This window comes from Scophthalmus maximus, chromosome 2 (assembly GCF_022379125.1).
Source record: "Scophthalmus maximus strain ysfricsl-2021 chromosome 2, ASM2237912v1, whole genome shotgun sequence".
NCBI classification, from domain to species: Eukaryota; Metazoa; Chordata; class Actinopteri; order Pleuronectiformes; family Scophthalmidae; genus Scophthalmus; species Scophthalmus maximus.
In genome coordinates, this window is record NC_061516.1 from 7,410,501 (window position 1) to 7,432,031 (window position 21,531).

At 42.7% G+C, this 21,531-nt stretch overlaps 1 protein-coding gene across 4 annotated transcripts in view; it reads right to left on the reverse strand.

Moving 5' to 3' along the window:
- Positions 1-425: 425 nt before the first annotated feature.
- ntm (neurotrimin) overlaps positions 426-21,531 on the reverse strand; it is a 375,368-nt gene continuing 354,262 nt past the window's right edge. For 2 of the 4 annotated variants that reach the window (XM_035626840.2, XM_035626843.2), the window contains 5 exons: positions 11,439-11,567; positions 10,034-10,154; positions 9,714-9,865; positions 8,284-8,319; positions 426-5,656 (listed from right to left, as the gene is read on the reverse strand). In XM_035626840.2, the coding sequence (XP_035482733.1) occupies positions 5,553-5,656; positions 8,284-8,319; positions 9,714-9,865; positions 10,034-10,154; positions 11,439-11,567 (542 nt within the window). In that variant the 3' untranslated portion in view covers positions 426-5,552. The remainder of the gene's footprint in view (positions 5,657-8,283; positions 8,320-9,713; positions 9,866-10,033; positions 10,155-11,438; positions 11,568-21,531) is intronic. The other 2 variants (XM_035626842.2, XM_035626841.2) reach the window with 2 other exon arrangements.

Sequence of the window (21,531 nt, forward strand, 5' to 3'; positions counted from 1 at the left end):
ATCTGTGCGGAAAATGAATGAGAATAGGAAATTGCTTTCCGCATGCAACTACAGTTTGCAATTAACATTCATGGGGGAGGAAGAGAAAAAGATTCAGAACATTATCGCAGGCCTCCTGCTGTGGTTGTACATAATTGATGCACCGGAATCTTTAAAATACACTCTGTTCCGCCTCAAACACACACTGGTGTCATTTAGAGCGCCGCAGTTCGCCGTAGTCGGTAATGTAGCACAGAGAGCACAACGAGCTCAGTCCAAGGTCAGGACTTCTGAGGGATACACAAATCAATAGGTTGTCTCGTTACTGGATATGCGCCACTGTACGGAACTCTGCCGCTTGTGCGCCTCGGAAGAGTCAGTTGGCGGGCGAGCGTGGCGGCACATCTGATGCAAAAAAAGAAAAGAAATATTCAAGACACACGATGTTATGATACAACATTTTTATTATTATCAGTCTTAAATATGAGCACACACTTGTCATCAAGGAAATACATATGAACCAACAATCCTTTACAATGCAGGGAGTCGATCGGCATGACGTCTCCTTCCACTTGGGAACAGTCCGTTCTCTGCTCTGTGAACTCGTAGCCAGGCAAAAGGGGCAGAATTGCATTTCATGTGAATCGTCCAAAATAAATCCCATCAGGCGATGAGACGACTCCATGCGTCCACTACAATCTTCCCCCCGGCCGCTCAGACAAAGGTTTTCGATTTTTCGTGTCCAACCAAGGTTCACAAACCCCAAAAATTGGTAGCTCTTCCGGACTGCAATGCAAATCACACAAATGTTACGACACCGAAAATGAATAGTACTATCTGGCAGGGGCTCAGTCATTATTTTCTTAAACGGTATCAAATTCTGTTCAAAGACTGCTCTGCTTCTCTTGCCTTGCACACCCGGAGACAAGTAGGAGAAATATACCCATAGCTTTTTCAATATTTTTTTTTACCAACTGGACCACTGTTGATTGGGTCGACAGAAAGAATGTGCCCCGCAATCCCTATGCAGTCTTCAAACAGACAGTGGAATTGGTCGTATCAACATAAATATGCAGCGCTACTGCCAAAATATAAGCCTTCATGGGCTGTGATTCAGAATTGGCCGACTGGAGTCAGACAGAAACAGGAGGAAATTCATGTGTATTCAGGCCCTTTTCAGTGCAGTTTCCGAGGCGAACTGGGGGCGGATCGGAAATATTTGACTTGTGTATCTTCGACATCCTCTCCCCGGGTTGCTTGGTTTTATCATTAGAAGTTTGACTTTTTTTCAAGTCAAGCTTGGTGGGAGTTTCGGCGCATTTGCATTCGCTCTAATCAGACGGCACAGAGGCTGCCCTTTTTTTTTTAATGCCATGCGGAAAGAATGTGAAGTCAAGGATGTTGCCCCCCACCCCCCCCAAAAAAAAATGAAAGAGGTATGTTATCCGCCATGGCGTTCGCTTTAACACATCGCGGTGATGTGAAATGACGCCGTTCAAAAGCCCACAGCATGGGGAGAAATAATCTGTGTTGAGCTTTTTACTGCATTTAAAGTCCTGAAAAGCTCGGCCGCATGGACAGGATGTCACTACCCTTAAAGTCTGGGTAATGTCAGGTGTCACTTTCGTGTTTGCCTTTAACACGCAAACGTAAAATCATACACACATAAGGCAGCTTCCCTCGTCGGCGGACGACGGTGCCGGATGTCGGCGGGTTCGTTTTAACTACCCGGAGTCAAATGGTTGCTGCAGAGGCGGGTGTCAGAGGTGAACCTCAGCTCTTTATTAATGTGGCTACTCCCAAAATCAATCAGAGAACTACTGATGCCATTTTTTTTTCATAAGATTATTGTTCTAGGTGAGGGGTTGTGTGGTTAAGTGTGGTTCAAGTGCATTGTGGCCCGCGCAAAAAAAAATCCTGACCACAATTTACAGCCAACTCTTAAATATTTTAACTGTATTTATTCATTTTCCCCCACACGTACAATTTGTTTAGAATCTCATCTCTGGTTTTCCTTTTTCCGCAGACTTTAAAGAAGCAGCCGGCAAAGGATTTCAGGCTTTCTCCACACTGGAACAGCGGGGATTTCAGATCAAGCAAATGAAGGCGATTCTTTCCCTTTTTTTCCGGATGCACGCGGCTCCGACCAAGGCCAAAACTTCCGGAGACGTGATCCAGCGGGATTTCCAGCAGTGATCTGACAGGTGCCGACCGCTTCCCGTCTCCGCCGGAAAAATGGCGGAGGGTTTCATCCGCAGATCCCCGCCCCGACTGCTCTCCGCCCCTTTACTGCTTCTTCAGCTCAGTGTGCAACATTGCGTCCGTGACCACGGGTCTCGTGGCGGTTGATGAACAAGATTGTTGCTGAGTATTAACAGTTAGTGGGGTTCATTTTTAATCAGTTTCTGCTCAGCGCAGTCTCCGTTCTGAATCGCTGCCAGAGTGGCCATATGGCAGTGCTATTATTGAGTGGATTATTAGGGTTATTAAGTCAGTCAGCTGTACAACCAACTCCACACCTCGGGTTATATACTCAAAAAATCCTTACCTAGGAGAAAGCATTACGTGTTATATTTTGCCAGCAGCCCTGCCGGTTTGTACAAATTCATCTTTTCTCTAAAGTTAAGCTCTTACATGGGTCTGTCCTCGGTGATGCTGTGCTTGGCCTGAAACTATTTTTTTTTTTTCTGTTATTGCATTTTGAACTTATATTTTTTTAAAAAAAAGAAAAAAGACAGTATCACAATTACCAAGCAATAAACTGCATAAACATTCTGCTGTCTGAGCGTCACTGTCGCCGCAGTGCGAACATATTCACGTCCACAACCGGACCTATGCTTACTTCCATGTGATAATTGCTGTGCCATGAACTTATTGGACATTTAGCTGAACGACTGCTCAGAGGTAGTACAGAAAAAACCCCCAGAAAACAGGAAATAAAAATAAATGACCCAGTTTTTACAATGTGTGCTTGGCTGTTCATCAAAATATGTGGGCGAAAAATGCTAATAATAATAATAATATATATACGTATATAGAATGAAGTGTTTTACCCAAGCAGAATTTGTGGGACGCATGTGTGTGTGTGTGTGTGTCAGTGAGATATTTCCAGGCGTAATTCACATTCAGTTATTTTTCAACTTTTCAAAGTGTGGTGTGGTTTTGGTTGCTTGTGCATTTCAACAGCAGTCACTTCACACTGGACCATGCGGGATGGATCTCCAGCACACACGTCCTCCGGGTGCGGGCCGACTGCGGCCTCGCGAGGAAGTGGGATGGGCCGCGCCATCCTTCGAGGGTGGAATAATTACCGCGAACGGCGTTTCTGCAGGTTCTGTCTCTCTCTCCGTCTCATGCGCGAAAACAAAACGGTGATTAGCCTGTCGGATTCAGCTGACGATTACCCTGATCAATATCAATAACGGCCCCGTCTGTTTCCTGCCTTTTTTCTTCTCGATTTTGCACGTCGGCTCTTTTTTTTCACATCGATGGACACAAACCTCGTTATCCCAAAAAAAAAAATGACGCGCGCATGGATGACGGACTGACGCTCGCCAGAGCCATTAGCAATCCAGGGAAATAAGATTTGAACTTTCTTTTCGAGAAAGAGGGAGACAAAAAAGCTGAAGGTGAACAGAACATAGACCAGTGGCTCTTCCTCGCTCGGCGTCGACCGAGCTTTGTATCCGCTTAAAAATGAACCGCACGTGAAAACACACTCAATCAGAGCTGTTAGATTATAAGAAGCGCATCATCGCCCCACCACTGAACAGACACACACTCTAATTTGTTTCGACTCAGCGTTACTGCTCCATGTCGTGTCAATGGAATCGCACAAATGTAAATTTAAATAAAAAACCTAAAACCTGTAGCCGAACACCAAATTCTGCCCATTTTGTCGTCGCCACTCGGCTCTTTTCCGGGGCCAGGGGGCCGGCGGCGGGGCCCGAGTGCGCTCTGGCAGGCGGTGTGAATCACTCGGCAACACAAGAGACACACAAGACGCCGGCTTTAATTCTCGCTCTCGCATGGTGGGAGGTTACCGACTGTCGCACAAAATCCGCACACTCGGCAGAAACAAGGTAACGGGGGTGTGTGTCGTCTGTTCACGGCCTGTGATGCTCTGTCAGCACTGATCCGTCCCCATGATGTTTCCTCACAGAGCCTGTCCTCTTTTCTTTTTTTCACACACCGCCAGCCGTGTACTAAACGATGAGAGCAGGCGGAGCCGTTGTTTTCGCTCAGACCTCTGATTGATCGAGGTTATTGCAACAGGCTCACGCGCTGTACGGCCCTTTCTCTTTTCAATAAAACCTGGAAATGTCATGTCCAGTGTGACATTTCAAAGTCACGACCCACACACTGTACATTTTGGTTTAAAGGTGTCATTGATTTTAGTCCTCCCCCCTCCCCCTCCCAGATTACCCTCATGTTAAAACACGACAATATCATGGAAAAAGTGATTGTGTCTTTTAGTGCGGTGCCGCGACGAGGAAACCACGCGGGTGATGTATGATACTGTGTAAACTCCTAAAGTCTTTGGGTTATTGGTGTCTAGATGCATGCAGAGTGTTTATTTTTCCGTCATCGTGATCATACTGAGTGGTCCGTAACCTTCCAGCGCTGGTTTAGGAACATGAACTGGAGCATTTTCTCAAACATCCGTGTTGTGTAGAAACTGCATGGTGTTCAAACGAGTAGCGACAGCATTAGTACATTTGCATTACTCGAGTCAGACATTGACTCTCCCTCCATTTTCACTACTTAATTATAATATAATTATTCTTGACACCATTACTGTACTGGTAAACAAGAAAAAATGAACATACAACAAAGACATTAAAACTAGGATATCTGTCCTAAATAATTACAGCTTCATATTTTCCCTTATCCAATATTTTAAAAAAAACGAAATAAAACTGCAAAAAATCAAATTGAAATTTTAACATGTCACAACAGCAAGTATAATCACTATAATGCTGGGAACAGAAAATACATGAAGGTCAAAAACAATTTCGCTTTCAACAACCAGACTGAATGATAATTATTATACACTAAAATATGATAATACCAGGCTCTCCGCCTCAGGGTAGCCTCAATTCCGTCTGTTTCACTGTCTCCGTTGACTTTGAGGTATTTAACATTCACCTCTCGTACTACTGTAAATTTGCCTTTTCCTGGAGTTAAGATGAATATGCATTGTGGTTAAAAATTAATTCAAGTCCATTTGCACATGAGATGCCTCAAAATGTTGGGCTTTTTTTTTTCCGGGAAAGAGACAATACACAAAACTATAATTTACAGAGGAAAAATATCCAACATATTCAGTTAAGACGTGAAACATCTGTTACATCCTAAAAAAAAGAAACTAAAGTAGCTAAAAGAAATTCAATAACAGAACAAACCAAAACAAAATGTTATGTACTTATGGAATGTGTCAATATCATTACGTAGCTTGGTACGACATGCACTCACTGTGCACGAGTTTATGGTTCTGGTTGAAAAACGAAAAAACACACACACACACACACACACACACACACACACACACTTTTGCTCGAATCCATTCCTCTTCAAAATCGGAGCAGGAAGGGAAGAAACACTAGGAGGAGGAGGAGACAGGTGTGTGAGCGCACTCCCATCGCGCCGCCGCTGCCGTCCTGAACTGCTCTCGGTCCTGACAGGAGGGGGGGGGGGGGGGGGAAACATTGTGTTAGCACGACCGGGGGCGAGTTCCGAAATTGATGTCCTAACTGCTGATACTGGCGAAATCCTTCCTGAATGAGTGATGACTGTGCCTCGAACAGTGCAAATGATGTAATCGTCGTAGGAGAACACGGGGTGTCAGCTTCACACTGTATTTACATGCAAACATGTTAACAGCGTTAGTGCTTACGGTTGCATCACTGACTAGGTGTGTATTACACGGCATGTCATTAACATAAGATTATATGACCAAATTAGTATCTGCTCTCCTTATTTTCCTTCCTGCTCTCCTAACTATCCGTCTCCACGGAGATCAATGCATACATGTCCACTTTCATGGATACCTCGAGTGCATCACGTAGCACTACATGCATGAATTACTGAGTCTTACGCAAAGCTGTCTCCCAAAGATACGAATTGGCCTCATTCGCAACAGCAATTTGGAGGGAAACACAATGAAGGTCTGATTGATTTAGCAACATTAGCAGGAACAATTTGAACAAAACTGCCATTTGCGAAATATCCGTACTGAATGTATCAGCAGAATCCAGTTCAGTTTGACGACCTCACGGGTAAGATAGTGTGTGCTGATATTAATTAAGATTTTCACAGACCAAATTCTATTTCGGGAAAAAACATGCCCACTTTTCATAATCTGGAAGGCAATTTATATTCCCCCTTGAATTTGAGGCAAATTGAAAGAGTGATTTTGTTTATATGTGATGAGTAAGATACGTTTCATTTCAAGGACATAGTGTTAAAGTGAAGACATCCAGCCCACATGAAGTAAATGTGGGACATTTTTGTTGGGTCAAGTTCTTTTTAAACTAATTGTAATACCGAATAGAGACCACATGTTATGCATATGTGATATGGAGTACCCCAAGGTTCTACCCTAGGTTGTCCTTTGTTTTCAATCTATGCCTCTTAATATGTATATATATAGGGAATATATATAGGGAATATATATAGTGTCCGGGGCCTCTCATAGCCAGCCAAATCTGCTCACATCTGTAAGACAGTTTATTAAAGAGTAAGTGACTAGGCTACAGTAGGAAGCGGGAGGTGAAGTGTGCCGTGTGTCGATCAAATGACATGGTCTGCAACATCAAATGCTGTTCTGGACTTTAAGGGTTAAAACTGGGCCCCGCTCAGCATTTTATCTCCTTAAGAAGTTTAATCTCCTCCGTCACAGGGACATTCTGAGGACCGACGACTGGTCCAGAAATCCACAGGATTTTCTTCAAATGATGCTTTGACTTTTGACTTTGGCAGGTTTGCTTTGGATAGTTGTAACTGGTAGTCAGCAAATGTTTCTATCAATGTTTTGTTAAATATTGTACTTCCGCAGCTGTTTCTGCATATAATAATAAATATTTGTTTCATATTGTGTAAAATGGTATGTGCAGTAAATGTATTTTTTTTCTCTGCATGTTGCCATTCCTCTCATTATGGATTCCTGATTCCCTGAGTCTTATTCAACAAACTTCACCATTTCGTCATTGAAATAAATACTGGAGACACTTCTTTTTTTATTAAAGAAAAAGATTTTGATTTAATAAAAAATGTAGTAGTAAGTAAATTGTTTTTTTTGGCTAGTTAATGCGGTATTGATCTTGTACTGTATTTCTAAGTGTAACAGTGACTGGAAATGCAATACAATTTCATGATGCAACAGGGAAAACACAATATTTTCATCATGCTCTTTTCAGGGATTAGGCGAGAGCCGTAAAAAAATGAATGCATTGTATTTGGATTGAGGACAAATTAGAACTTTTAACTTTGAAGCTTGTCACACAATGAGCACTCATTTCCTTTTGGATTTCCATGAGTTCACCAATGTTTCCTTTGGGGCATCTATCCAATTACCCTGTCACAGTGGATTATCCCTAATCCTGCATATGGCTAATTAGAATAATGACTTTCACTCACAGTCAAAACCAAAGCCATTAATACAGTTCTGTGTCGATCGTGGCGTCAGTTTGCTTACAAGATGCTGCAACCCGAAGTCACAAGGACACGTGACACGACACGATGGGTGAGATGTTTATCTTTACTCCACATGTTTAAAAGACAGTTCTAGAAACAAGAATAATCTGCACCAGAAATCTATGATATTCAATCTCCATTTCGGCCTGCAGTTAGTTTTTGCAGCTTTCTATTTTTGGTTTTGCCGTTTTAACTTATGCGCACAGGCACACATTTGAATACAGTAAAACACATGCACAAAGTCACACAAGCACAAATGAGGGTGAGGGAAGAAAATGATAAATACTTACATTGTGAAAAGAGCATGCAAAAATCAAAGTGAAGCCAATGTCACACAGAGAGGCAGTTCGGTTTGCAGAGGACAGAGATGAACACAGTGGTGAGTGCAACAAGCTACATTAACCATTTTCACAAATATTGTCACACGGAAGTGCTAACATATCAATACCATTTGTTTGTATCTTCCTGTCAGATACAGGAGAATCAAATACAGTGACACTGCATCCCGACTTCCAGTTTGTGAAAATGGCAATGTTGGTCATGTCCCAGCATGCGGTTAATACTTTCGATCCACAACAGCTCAAGTGCATGCTGGTGCAGAATACTAACCTTGCAATAGCGTTGAGCTAGTGGGTTCAATTACCACTACACCAGGGGAACAAATGAAACAGAGCAACATGTCGGAAACAGAACTGCAACACATCACTGACAGCAACTTGTGAAAAGCATGGGAATTAGGGCTGCTGGGCGGACTTCACATTGTGGGGCCGCACAGTTACATACTGGAGAGCGATAATACTAACAATAGGGCCAACAGACAATCATCAAATTACACAGCTCCATGTCCACAGTGGAGTTCTGTTACTGTGGGGCAATGGTTGAAATTAGCATTGTCTTAGCTTTGGAAAAATGTTGAAAATATTTTTTCAAAAGTTGCATCTGCCTCCAGCTGTGAACTTCATGTTCATTCGGAAACTTCTACCTGAAGGAACTGGATGCTGGACTCCAAGATGGCGCCCATACACTTGAATGGAAATTGCTCACCTAGCCAAATGAGCCAAAATGATCTACCCTCTAGCTTTTCTTTGCCCTTTGCGGCCCACTGCACATGTGCTTTAGTGTTCCTCCTGCTGGACATTCAGTCGGGTGAGCATCGGTGCAACAACGATTCACAGATTTTTTCCACCAGGTTAGCTCTGGTTCTTGAACCAACTCCTCTCAGGTGCTACACAGTGAACAGCCCACATGTCCACCAGTTTTGAATGGAGCTACTGAAATCCAGGCGGCATCATTAACTGGGGGCGGTGCACAGCAGTAGCAAGATGGTATCATGTTGTATTTTTTTTTTTCCCAACAATTTCTCACATCCCTTCTTCATATTATCTTTTCAACAGATATATAACAAACATGGTCACGGTTTGCTTTTGAAAACCGGTTCTTTTACCTTTTCATTCTCTTTCCCGATGGGAACCAATTTTTTTGGCTTCTGAACCAATTTATTTTTGGTTCCAATGTTACAAACAGTTCAAAAATGTATGATTGTTGGAACTCGTTGCCTTTATTTCGTCTCAAAATGTGCGCACGCCTCAGACTGACCTACATACTGTATGTGTGTGCCACAACTCTAAAGAGGTGTGTGTCTGAAACTGGCTCAAGACTTTTTCATGTCTTTAATTGGAGTGCGGAGCCAGCAGGGAATCAGCGAGCTCAGCAAGAGCTTTATGCAACTCTTAGGCCCCCCCAAAAATACATAAGACTGAAAAAAGTTTTTTGACAAATCGGAATTAATGAGACGCCATCTTGGAACGCAGCATCAAGTTCTTCTAACAATGGAGCCTACAGTGCATCGTTTGAACCGGATGGACTGTAGGCTCAGATTCAGTCTATGTAGGTGTAATAATAAGGTCACATCTTTCTCTTCAGTAAATATGCTGTAATAATACATTCAAATCTACAGAAACAGAATGGAGAGTGACTTAGCAGGTACACTAAAGTTTTATATTTCTGTATAGAATCATTAATGTAACAGCTGTACTCACCATACAGAAGGAAACTTGTGTTTGAGCTCCCGAGTTTGTTGATGGCGACGCAGGTGTAGTTGCCGTAGTCTCCTTCAGACACGTTAAAAAACATCAGCCTGGACAGTGACGCAGTGTTCACAAACTCCATCCCTTCGAAGCCATTGAAGATCCTGGACGGGGGGGGGGGGGGGGAAATGTCCGTGGACAAACAGTTAATATATCCAACCATGTTTTTTTTCTTTTATGTTTGTTTGTAAAAATCAAATTGTTGCCTGTGTGACTGGCACGCACGCACACGCACGCACACACACCGAAATTGCTCATGTAAAAGTCATTACCTTCTGTCGTCTTTATACCACTCAAAGTCGGCAACAGGCACCGCGTCGGCTTCACACTCCAGCTCTCCCCTCTGGCCCAGAGTCACTCCGACGTCTCTGCCCTCTGACACGGTCGGAGCATCTGCACACAGGAGCGCCGTGATCAGGACTACAACGAGGCAGCGTGAGTCAAGCAAATCAGGAGAAGGAGTCAGAGCGGTTTCTCCTCCTCCGCCGCCGCCGCCACGGTTTTGATTCATGGCTGTGATCTGCGCCATGACCACGAGTCAACAGGAATTATGAGGTCAAGTAATGTGCAATATATTTATTACAGTGTTGAAAGTGTACGGTGTCGGGAAACGATGAGATGGAATTAACTTTTTCTCCTTCTCCTGCAGCAAAGATGATTTTTTGGGTTCTTTTTTTCCTGTTTGAGCAAAGCCTAGAAATGTAGACAGAAATATAGACTCCCCCGTGCGTGCCCTGAGAACTGTTTTTTTTTTTTAAGTAACTATGCTGGTCTATACATACAACCCGCCTATTATTTTCTTGATTATTCTGTTAGTCAACAGGTCAATAACACCTATAAACATAACAAATACTGTACAAGCCAATCAAATGTTCCAAAAGACTAATGTAATGTCTTCAAAAGATCTCTTATTTTAGACAAACAACAATCACAAAGCTGTAGCTTGCCAGATTTAGTTTTTTGGTTTTTTTGTTGATCATCTTAATTAAGGAATAGTTTGGGGTTTTTCCCGTATTAGATCAAATGAAAGGAGAGGAACTGAGGTGGATTAAATGTATGTGATTGAATCTGTATCTGTCCTTGACAGAAAGGTAACAGGACCTGTGGCGGTTCTAATGGGATTGTAAATGCAGGAAACAGATACTGCCTGATTGGATCATTCAATCACGCTACGCCTCAGATTTAACCAAAATTACATTAGTTATTCAGTTTCACAGCGTATGAGAACATGGTCCAACCTTAAATAAAAAATGGAATGGAGTTAATACGTGAACATAATATGTAATACATGAACAAATATATATATATATGTTACAATTAAATCACTGTTTTTGTCTGTCTAGAGTTTAACATTCCAGTAACAGGAATACTTATTTGCAGTTACAACTTGTGATTCTTTATATTATCGATTAAAAATGTTTTAATTATAATTTCAAATCAACTGATTAATCATTATTGAATTTACCCAAAACCTAATGCGATTTCTTCAAATCACAGTCCCACACTTATAAGTATAGTAACAATATCTCTTAAGTAGCTGGGACCTGCAAATATTAGTGATTTAAATGACTATATGACACTAAAAACATAGCCGATGTATTGAACCCTGTTAACAGACTGACTACTCAGCAGTATATGTTAGTGAATGTATGTCTCTTAATTCAGCGATGGACTCACAGTTGACAGTGATGTCCACAGTCTGAACGTCTGCGTCAATGTCGTTGACAGCCGTGCATTCGTACGTCCCAGCTCTCTGCCTGGTGATGGATGGTATTTCCAGGTACTCGTCGTCTGACGCCAGGTCCGCTGTGAAAGATCAAACACACACACACACACACATGACGTGGGAGAGAGCAGAGGTGGTCATTCACAGTTAATGCGATGACTCAACATCTGTGGCCTTGATTGATATTTCCACACCCTGTTTCCCTGGCTGTGTGACCTCTGGGAAAGTCATCGTCACACCAGTGCATGTGAGGAGAAGGTGTTATATCATGTACATTTGCCATATATATATATATATATATATAATTATATATGTAATTGTGGGATGGCCGCCAGTGCCACAGCAGCGCCCCTCATTCTATCTTAATTCGACTTTCATCCGTATATTTTCTGATGCACTATTAGTCCTACAAAGCTAAAATCTTGAGCATTTTTCAGAAGACACGTGCTTTGACTTTTGGTAAAGCGGTCGATTTTAAATATTTTAAAGTCCCCCTCCTATCAAAAAAGGGTTTTTCTTCTGTTCCTGTCCTCTAAAATGTCTGACGTCGACCATAGGGACTTGTATTGAGCACATTTGGTCACTACAGAGGTGTTTTCACATTCCTCTCCTGGGGGAGGACATGTCTGTGCACTTCTGCACATTTTGAAATTCAAACGAATCCTGGCAAGCTTGATTAAGTACGTCACAAATACGGAAAAGCAATCGCTGTGGAATATGCAAATGTGCTGCACCGGAAACTTCCAGTGCAGCAGAGGCAGCGCATCCTCGAGAGGACGGCAGGTGTGTCAGCAGACAGTTAGCGTTAGCATTAGCAGTTGGTAAAAGTTTTATGGCTGAATCTCTCCGATGTTGCCTCTGGCCATCTTGTTGCGCACATTCTTCCACCGATCAACCGAGCAGCTGTGGTGGGCGGGGCCTGTGTTATTTTCATATCATGAATATTGATAGTCTGAGAATTTCTGAGTGAGGGAGAGAGTGTGGATGGTTTCCAACCCCATTTCAGAGGAGTTTTTTTTGCTAAACAAAATATAAGCATAGAAGATTAATTTATATACTTAAAAAGCGTGACTGGAGGGCGTCTTTAATGTTTTCCAATGGGAAATGAGTCAAACACAATGAACCCAGAGATAGCTATAGTATGATTTCTGCATTGGCAGCAATTGCACAATTATTATGGCACTTGAAAGAGAGGAAGAAAAAAAAAAGGGTTATTTTTGGTATTTACCAAACAAGCGAGATGTTCAGCTTTGACTACAACACAGACACCAATGATCTAAGTTCAGCAGCAACGTCGGGCGACAGATCCTGTTCAGTCCTTGCAGCAGCCTGATCTGACATGACAGGCAAAATCCACACGGCTACATGTGTGTCAGAACATACACCAGGAAATATCCTGACATGTGTCCAAGTCTCTCTCTGTCTCCGGTGTGCCTCTCTTGTTTCTTTCAACACGTGCAAAGACGGGGTTCTTGAGGTGCCTGACATTTTTCGGCGGATGTTACAACACTTGCTGATTAGCGCTTTGTTCTGCCCCCACTCATTATCACTCGTCTCTCAGAACTTTCATACCCTTGTCTTTTTTTTTGCGTGCCTTTCAAGCCTGCAAGCACACCAGCACTGCTACAGAGATATGAGAATATGAGAGGGGGGGTACGCCAGCCCCACTTCTTGTTCTTCTATCAATCTGACACACTTGACAGAGACACTTAATACAGCACTCAACGTGAAGAACAAAAGACGTAATAGACTTCAAGCCTCCTCCCAAGATGCTTGTAGGTGACAGTAATAAATTGCACACGGCTACACTGCGCCGGCTTTGGGCACATAACTGAATTGCACCTGGGAAGCTTGTCCTCATTGACAAGCTGATCACCTGACGGGTGTCAGGAGGACTCGTATAGGCTGGCAGGTTCCACTCCGTTCCATCAGCGTGCCTCCTCGTCTCGCCGTCTTTCGCTCGAGAGAGGCTACGTCGCGCCAATAGAGACCGCAGTGTCAGTTAAAGCCACGCCGTGATCCTCCAAGGAGAGTTAATCAAGACAAGGCTGCCAGCTGACGCACGTTCTCAAAGTACAGTTTTATGGCTGCCTGCAGCAGAAGCAGCTGTCCCCCAGACTGACACTTGAAATCAATGTTTCTCCATAATTAATGGAGGGAACACCGGAAACTTGACAAGCGCTGTGAGACTCACTCGTGATTGGTGGTGTCTGGTTATGTGTACTTGTCTGCGCCGCGACAAAACATACTCATCTATCAAACACAATAACATAACATTAAGCTTGGGAAGAAATTCTTAATAAGCCCGTTGCCTGTACATCGGTACACTGTCTCCAGGGCTGACCCCTGGAGGCCCTGTTAGTTTTCCTCATTGGAGGCTGAAGGCCAAAGGTGACGCTGTTTTCTAAATCATCTCTCAAACCTCAATTTTTATGGCTTTTACAGAATTGCTTTTAACTATTATTTTTATGCTGCTTTCACCATTTTCTTTTTTAAATTACTATTAACAGTTTTATGTGCTATATAACTTGTTGTCTTGTTGTTTTTCAAGCATGAAGGTATTATTATTATTATTATATTATTATTATTATTATTATTATATATACATTAGTGGATGAGAAAGTTCTTAGTCGACCACGTTTTGATTTGTTATTTAGAACAGATTTTTAGCTTAATCCACTGTTTCCCTGTATCGTTTTTGTGACTAAATTAACTAAACGTTTACTGTAGTAGTATTACTTCAGAAAGCATGATTGAGTGATTTGTAACAGTTTTGGAAAGCACAGACTAAATGGTGAATGGACTGTATTGATACAGCACTTTTCTTATCTTATTGACCACTCAAAGCGATTTACAGGACAAGTCGCATTCACCCATTCACACACACACATTCATACAGCGGTGCTGTTGACCACGCTTTTTCTGTCACATTCATACACAGCTGGAAGAGCTGCCAGAGGTAATTTAGGGTTAAGTGTCTTGCTCAAGGACACATCGGCATGCGGACTGGGTGAAGCTGGGATCACTAACTTTCGGGTTCTACCTCCCGAGCCACAGCCGCCCACAACGTACTAATCAACCAACCAACCAACCAACCAACTAACCAGAAATTCGTTAATAGATTATCAGCCTTCCTCATGGTAACACCCAAGTCATCATTTGCATCATTTCCTGAGGCCATGACCTCCCTGTCAATCCTACAACCTATCCATTATCATCACCACACTGTTTGTCATCCAGTGCCTTCCCCAGCATCCAAGCGTCTCAATCTGGTTCCGTGTCACAACCCTTTCGAGAACAGGGTTTGAGCCAGGGTTGTTTTTGCCAAATTATTTCCCATTAAAAATAAAGTGATGAATCATTGTAATTTTCTTTTGGTCTGTCCTCTTGTGGTCGCACTGCCAAGCCTCTTCATGTTCTGCCGCTGTCTGTTTGGCTGCCAGTCCCGCCAACTGTGTGACTGAAGCCAATGACAACAACACGTAGCATGTGCCAAAGACGTTTCTCTTTTCTGCGCACTGCAGAGAAATCAAATGTTGTCTGAGCAGAAGCAAAGTTCACATGACACTTTATTAACCACTTCCCAGTGCCTAAGATCTAACAATACAAAAAGAACCCCTCATTATTGCATTCTTACATTTAAATAAGTAGGTATTCACAGAGACCGAGGAGATAGACAACAGCATGACTTCTGATGTTTTAAACTTTCTTTAGTTTTCCTCCTGCGGGCAAAGCATTGTCCGTAACTCCATACGTGGAGGAGTAGGCTTGAAGTCGTGTCTGAGTCTTCGTTGGAGAAACTGCTGGGTCTGTGGGCAAGTCATTAGTGAGGTAGTACTGTGTCCTGCACTGCCATCAAAGTGACGTGGCAGGACACCGGGGAGACCTCACAAGAGAAGGTATAGGCAGGAGGAGAATGCAAAGAGAGCAAGGAAATCTCAGGAGAGGCCAGAGGAAGCATGTATACCCTTGCTGTGTCCCTGGAATTCCTTCCACAAACTCAGGGGCAAAGAAGAAAATGGAAAAAGAGAAATATATTGGTGTGCAGGGCAAGGGAAACAACTTGGGAGGGGGAAAAAACAGACAGCAGAGCAGATGCTTCAGGAATATAGGCTTTTAAGGAGAGGGAGCAAAGGGATGTGGTGCGTTAGGGTTTAAGTTGATGAATCAAAACATCGGGGAGAGACAGACATAGAATAGCAGAGAGGAACTGTGAAACGTGTTAAAAGAAGAAGCGACGCAGCTTTTGTTTGCTCAGACAGACACACCGAGAAAGAACCACACATTTAAAAGGTGTCCAGGAAAACAACGAAGGACAGCCACTGAATGCTGCAGCTTGAGTCTTAATCTGTGGCACTGCCGCCGCCGCCGCCGTGCGAGGGGAAATATCTTGATAGTCACTTTTTCCACCAATTATTAGCCTTCGGCATGTGCAATATCTTAATGTGCCAGGCCTCCTTTGATGCATCATCCAACATAAAAGGGATGAGCAGAACAAGAATCATAGCAACACACTGTAGCTCGGGGTGCTACATATTACAACAAGGCAGCTCTTCTTCTATTGAAGAGGTTTGCCAGCGAAGAGAATCTGTCGTGACAGTACGGTTTAGATTTGACCCGTCAGTAGCAGGCATACTTTTGAGCATCCAAAGAAATGTGAAAACTGCGGCTGCTGCTAATCTCTCAGGCCACGAGTCCCTTTGTATCTGGGTTGCAGTGTAGGGGGGAAGCAGCTGTGCAAGAGAGGGAAACAATTGTTGAGCTCAAGACAAATCTTGAGTATGTACAAGAATACACTCCCTTTGAGTATTCAACATTTACATTCCGCTCCATTTAAACTGTTGACAGCTCCATGTAGTTAATTCAGTAAAACAGAGTAAGATTGGTCTGTAAATCACTGAAGATTCTTCCGTCATAAAAAGGAGAAAAGGAAAGCAGATGAAAAGTAGCTGGAACCTAAATCTGACACAAAGCATCAATAGACTTTCAAAAAACTCAAAATTCTCAAAAGCCGCTCGATGCTTAATAATCCATGTCTAATGGTGTGCATCGATCTTAGCAGATGAACAATCTTTGTTGGCACAACATCATTATTAGTACTATTGCAGTGTCTACTGTTGTTGAATGCACAAGGTCCCGGTGTGCACGGTCCACTGGTACTTTGGTAGAGTTGTTTACTGGGGTACTTTGAGCTTTTCAGCAGCCTTCAGAAGAACCTGAGGGGATTTGGTTTTAGCTACTTGGGCTCGGACACAACAAACCTCAAGCGACAGGAATTCGGATAGGAGCTGCCTTCACCGATTTGTTCTGAGTTCCTGTTCTGAATTTATTCTTTTAGTCTCACTGTTAGCCAGGATGAAAACGCAAATGTTGCCCTGCTGGTGGCGATAGACAAAAGACAGAAGAGGACTGGAGGTGAACGCAAGGGGAATCAAACATGGGATTACATTGGATTGACTGTATATCCACATAAAGATAAAGTTGTGCCCATACAGATTTTCTGATAAGGTCAACAAGCCTCAGTGAATTACAAGCCAAAAACATGCTCATACTTCACTTAAGAACATGAAAGATGGCTTAACAAGTAGGCGAAAACCCCCACAGAATTGTTCTGTAGACCCTGTTTTTGTGACAAACCCTGGTGCAAAATTTACATTTTGTGTTTTGCCACCTAAGGGGGGGGGGGGGGGGGGGTCACTGCCCTATTGAAAAGTGAGGAAAAGAAAAAAGAGATAGCAATATTAAGAAAAGAAAAAAATATGAGTGGGGGTATACAGGGCCATTGTCCACCTCCCTGGGGACCTGTCTAGCCCTGGGGCCCTTTTTCTTTTCTTAACATCGCTATAATCTCACTTTTAGAATATTAGAATATTACACAAATTTTCTTATTTATTGATCACTATCAATACTGTCATTATTCTTATTATTCATATTGTATTATTGTTATCATTTTTTTTACATTTTTGTATGAACATTACAGTTGTCATAATTATTGATTAAAACTATAATTAATACTATGCCTTGTTTACTTCTCTTAATTTAACTGATTGAACTTCAGTTTTTTTTATTTTTGCTATATTATCTTCTCCCCCCACTTTTTCCACTCTCTTCCCCACCCATTTCCAATAATAATTTAAGTCAATTCAATTTTTTAATATCACTGTCTGTATTTTATCCCACTATGACCCCCTATGTTCTGTTCCCCTTGTATTTGTTGAATGTTGTTATTTGTTTGCCCATGCTTGTTCCGTCTTGTTTAATATCACCAATAAAGCTGAGTGACACGGACGCTGTGCCAGCGCGACATTACAGTCTGTTGTAAAAGAACAATACACATCAAGGAGGTCGACAGCTGTCCCCTAAAATGCTTTGAAGACAAACGTATAAGACCCATGAATAAACTGTTGCAAATACTAATACACATCAAAGTATAACAAAAAAAAATCATGGTTTGAACATCTAAAACAGCATTGATAAAGAATTATAGTATTTCTATCTACTTTGGCTACAGACTTTGTCAACTCCAACTTTAAAATCAACCTTCCCAGCCGACCCGACCCGTGCAAATCTGGGAAACTTTCATCGCCGCTAACTCAAATTCAATCGTGCCCATGTTCATTTCGTCTGCCTTAATGCGCCGGGGCGTCGGCCGACCACCTGGGCCGGCAAACTTTGCAGTCAGGCTGCGCGGTCCGTGGGAAGATACCGAGGATCACGTCTGATCCGCCGCAAGCCCCCTAAAGCCATCTATCTATCAAAGGTGAGGGGGAGCTGGGTCACGGGCCATGCGAGAGCCCCTGCCTCAGCCAGGAATCATCAATCTTTATGCACACAGACACACACACACACACACACACACACACACACACACACACACACAATCTTTATTTATTTAACTCACTCTTTTTAACACCCCAGAGAGCTTGCTTGATGGCTGGGCTCACACCGAAAGGCCCCAGGCTGGAGCCGAGTTGCTCTGCAGCTTGGAGATACTGGAACATAAGTTTGGACTTGACCTAGTACCGGGCCTTTTTTCCGCTCTGCTGCGCCCTCGCTCTGAGACGGGGAGGCGACTGTGCAGTGTGACACCGAGTATTCTTACCAGGGACGCCTCATAAAGTCCTCGGCTGAACACTGGACGTGAAACTGACAAGGGAGCAGGTGACAGAGCAGCTCCACCTCAGCACATTGAAAGTGAGCGATGTGAGAGAAAACTAGTTCAAAACGACAAACCAAAAATATAAAAAACAGAATGTTTTGTTTTTGTTATCTAGCAGGAGGAAAATCAAGATGACAGCCTCGCCAGCCAACACTAGTATTTACATTTTTTTTTCATTTGCATTCCATTTTTATCCCACACTGAACTCAAAGCCAATAGACATCCCCAAATTGAAGTTTTGTTGGTGCCTGCAAAAAAAATGAAAATACAGCTAAAACAGATAAATAAACATAAGCAACCAATCGCTGCATCCATTTTGATCATGAAGAGTGCGGAGATGAGCACAGAATAGAGAATGCTCTTGAATGAAAAATCTCTGGAATAAGAGCCACACACACACACACACACACACACATACACACACACACACACACACACACACAAACAGCAGAGATCAGGGCCTGTGATCTGAACTGTACGTTTAAAAGATTAGTGTGTCGTCTGATAAAGGCCTTTGCTTCATTAGACGACACAGTATGAGAAGACATGAAAGATGCCGTAGAGAGCAACTTGGCATTGATGTCACGAATACATGTTCGGCACCCTGGGGTGCTAAGTCAACATGTCACCCGCTATAATTGCTGCTTGCAGTTCCCATTGATCAAACATTCGCCAATCTGACTCTTCACCCGCATAAATAAAAAGGCCACCCTTAGCCTACACATATTTTTCTTTCATGGCAACTGAAATACAATATTAATCTTAAAGATATAAATGTTATATACATATACCGTATCAATGCTATAAACCAGGGGTAGTCAACCTACGGCTCTTCAGCCCCTCTGCAGTGGCTTCCTGTAGCATTGAAAACATATATATGTACATATATATATATATATATATATATATATATATTGAAATAAATATTGGCTATATTTACTTTCAAAGGGAACACCTCTAATTTTGGCGATATAGGTGATATACTGTGACAGTGAAATAAAATAAAAAGTGTTTTAATATTTCTTTAACAAAAATAAGCATCACATCCTACATTGTAGTCATGACTACAGCCCGCCGCCCCTAACCTTCCGCCTGCGGGTGGCTAATGTTGAGTTTCCGTTTAGCTAACCATGGATAAATCCTGCAAGAATAAAAGTATTTTATTGATTTTCCACAAATAAGGGAAGGACTCAAATAGGCCTGCGTAGTTCTGCGTATTATTTCAAAGTAGGCCTACGCATGCCAGTGTTTTTTTCCCTCCTTTTCATAAGAGTTTGGTGATAATCATTTGTTAGAACAGATCAAAACAGCAATCAATTGTCAACAGTTTTGTTTTTGTTGTTCTATAGTTTCACAAAGGCAACAAACTATGGTTATTTTATACATAGTATAACTAGTATAACTTATACATAGTATAACTATGTATAAAACTTTATACGCTGTGCTATCTTCATTTAAAGGGTCAAATAGCAGAGAGCTTCAGAGGAATTTTATTTGGTGGGAGAACGGCCAAAAAATGTCTCTTTTGATAGTTAAGGTTGCAGACTCCTGCTATATAAAGTTAATATATATGGTACAGAGGTATGTGAAAAGTCTACTTTTCAGCCCAGTGTGGTGGACTGAAGTAAAACCCTATAATTTGGCCCGTGGATGACTCAGTCTGACTCCTCAGTCCCACATCAAAATGTATTTATAGGCAATTATAATAGACTGCACCTTTATGAGGTCTGCAGAGAGAAAACAGCTCCTGTTGTTCAAATAGGAGCAGGAAGTTACGGCGGCAGTGAAACGAGCTGTTGGATCCAGTTAATGAGATTTCACAGCGATAGTTCCCAGAGATAGCGGAATGGTTCAGTCCCACGCGTCGGGAGCACGCGTCACCCCAGGCCCCAGTCCAGCAATCAACACTTGTCAGAACTTTACTCTCCTCTGTCTCGCTCACTAATTCACTATGCACCTAATTAAGAATAAAAATTACAATGCTATTGATTGGCTGATCAGGAGTAAAAGCTAATGAGACAGGTTCTCCTAATTAGTGACGAGAACAGCCCACGAGATTTAGGACCCAGAAGCACGACTCAGTACCGCGCCGTAAAAAAAACCTCACACTGTCCTTTTAATGCAAAGATGGTTGGTAAACAGGCCGGCGGGCAGAATCAGGCAAACAGATCCAAAGGGGTGAAGGCAAAACTCGAAAAAGTCACGAGTGCGGATCATTAACTTGGAGCCGCTCGCACGAGAGACAAAGATGAACTGGCACCGGGACGAGGGAGCTCGCAGACCGAATACACGCGAGGAGCGGAGAGACTCGCTCGCAGGCGAAAAACCTATTAGGGGCAGGGCAGACAATCACAGAAGCGGGAAACACCCAGTGGCAGAAAGTGGGGATCTGAAAGGAGGGGAGATCTAAGCGATGGTGGATTGGGATTGTCCTTCCTTTCGTCTTTTCTTATCTACTATTCCTTGACCTCAGTGGAAAACGTCCTGAGGTCAAGGAAAGGTGTCAAGGAGGACTCATAGGAATTAGGAAAAGCCGACAGCGCCGCTCTGAGAATCCGACTCGACTTTCACTTAACTACGACATCACGTGACAGCGGGTGTTATTGACGTGCGTCTGCCGTGGTGAAACTACACATTTCCAAAGAGGAACTACAAAAAACGCAACGGCTCCATCAGCATGTTTTTAGTGTGTTTTACCATCGTGTGACATCAGATGTAAATGCTTCATATGTAACAGAAACTGACAGGACATTTTCACACCCTTCTACTTCTATTTCGGATTTAATTGTTAACGTCCGTGCATGGCTCATCACGTTAAATGTCGCTGCCGCAATGAATTGTGGGCCGTCTATATCTCCTTTCCTTTGTCATAAGAAGGTCCAGTG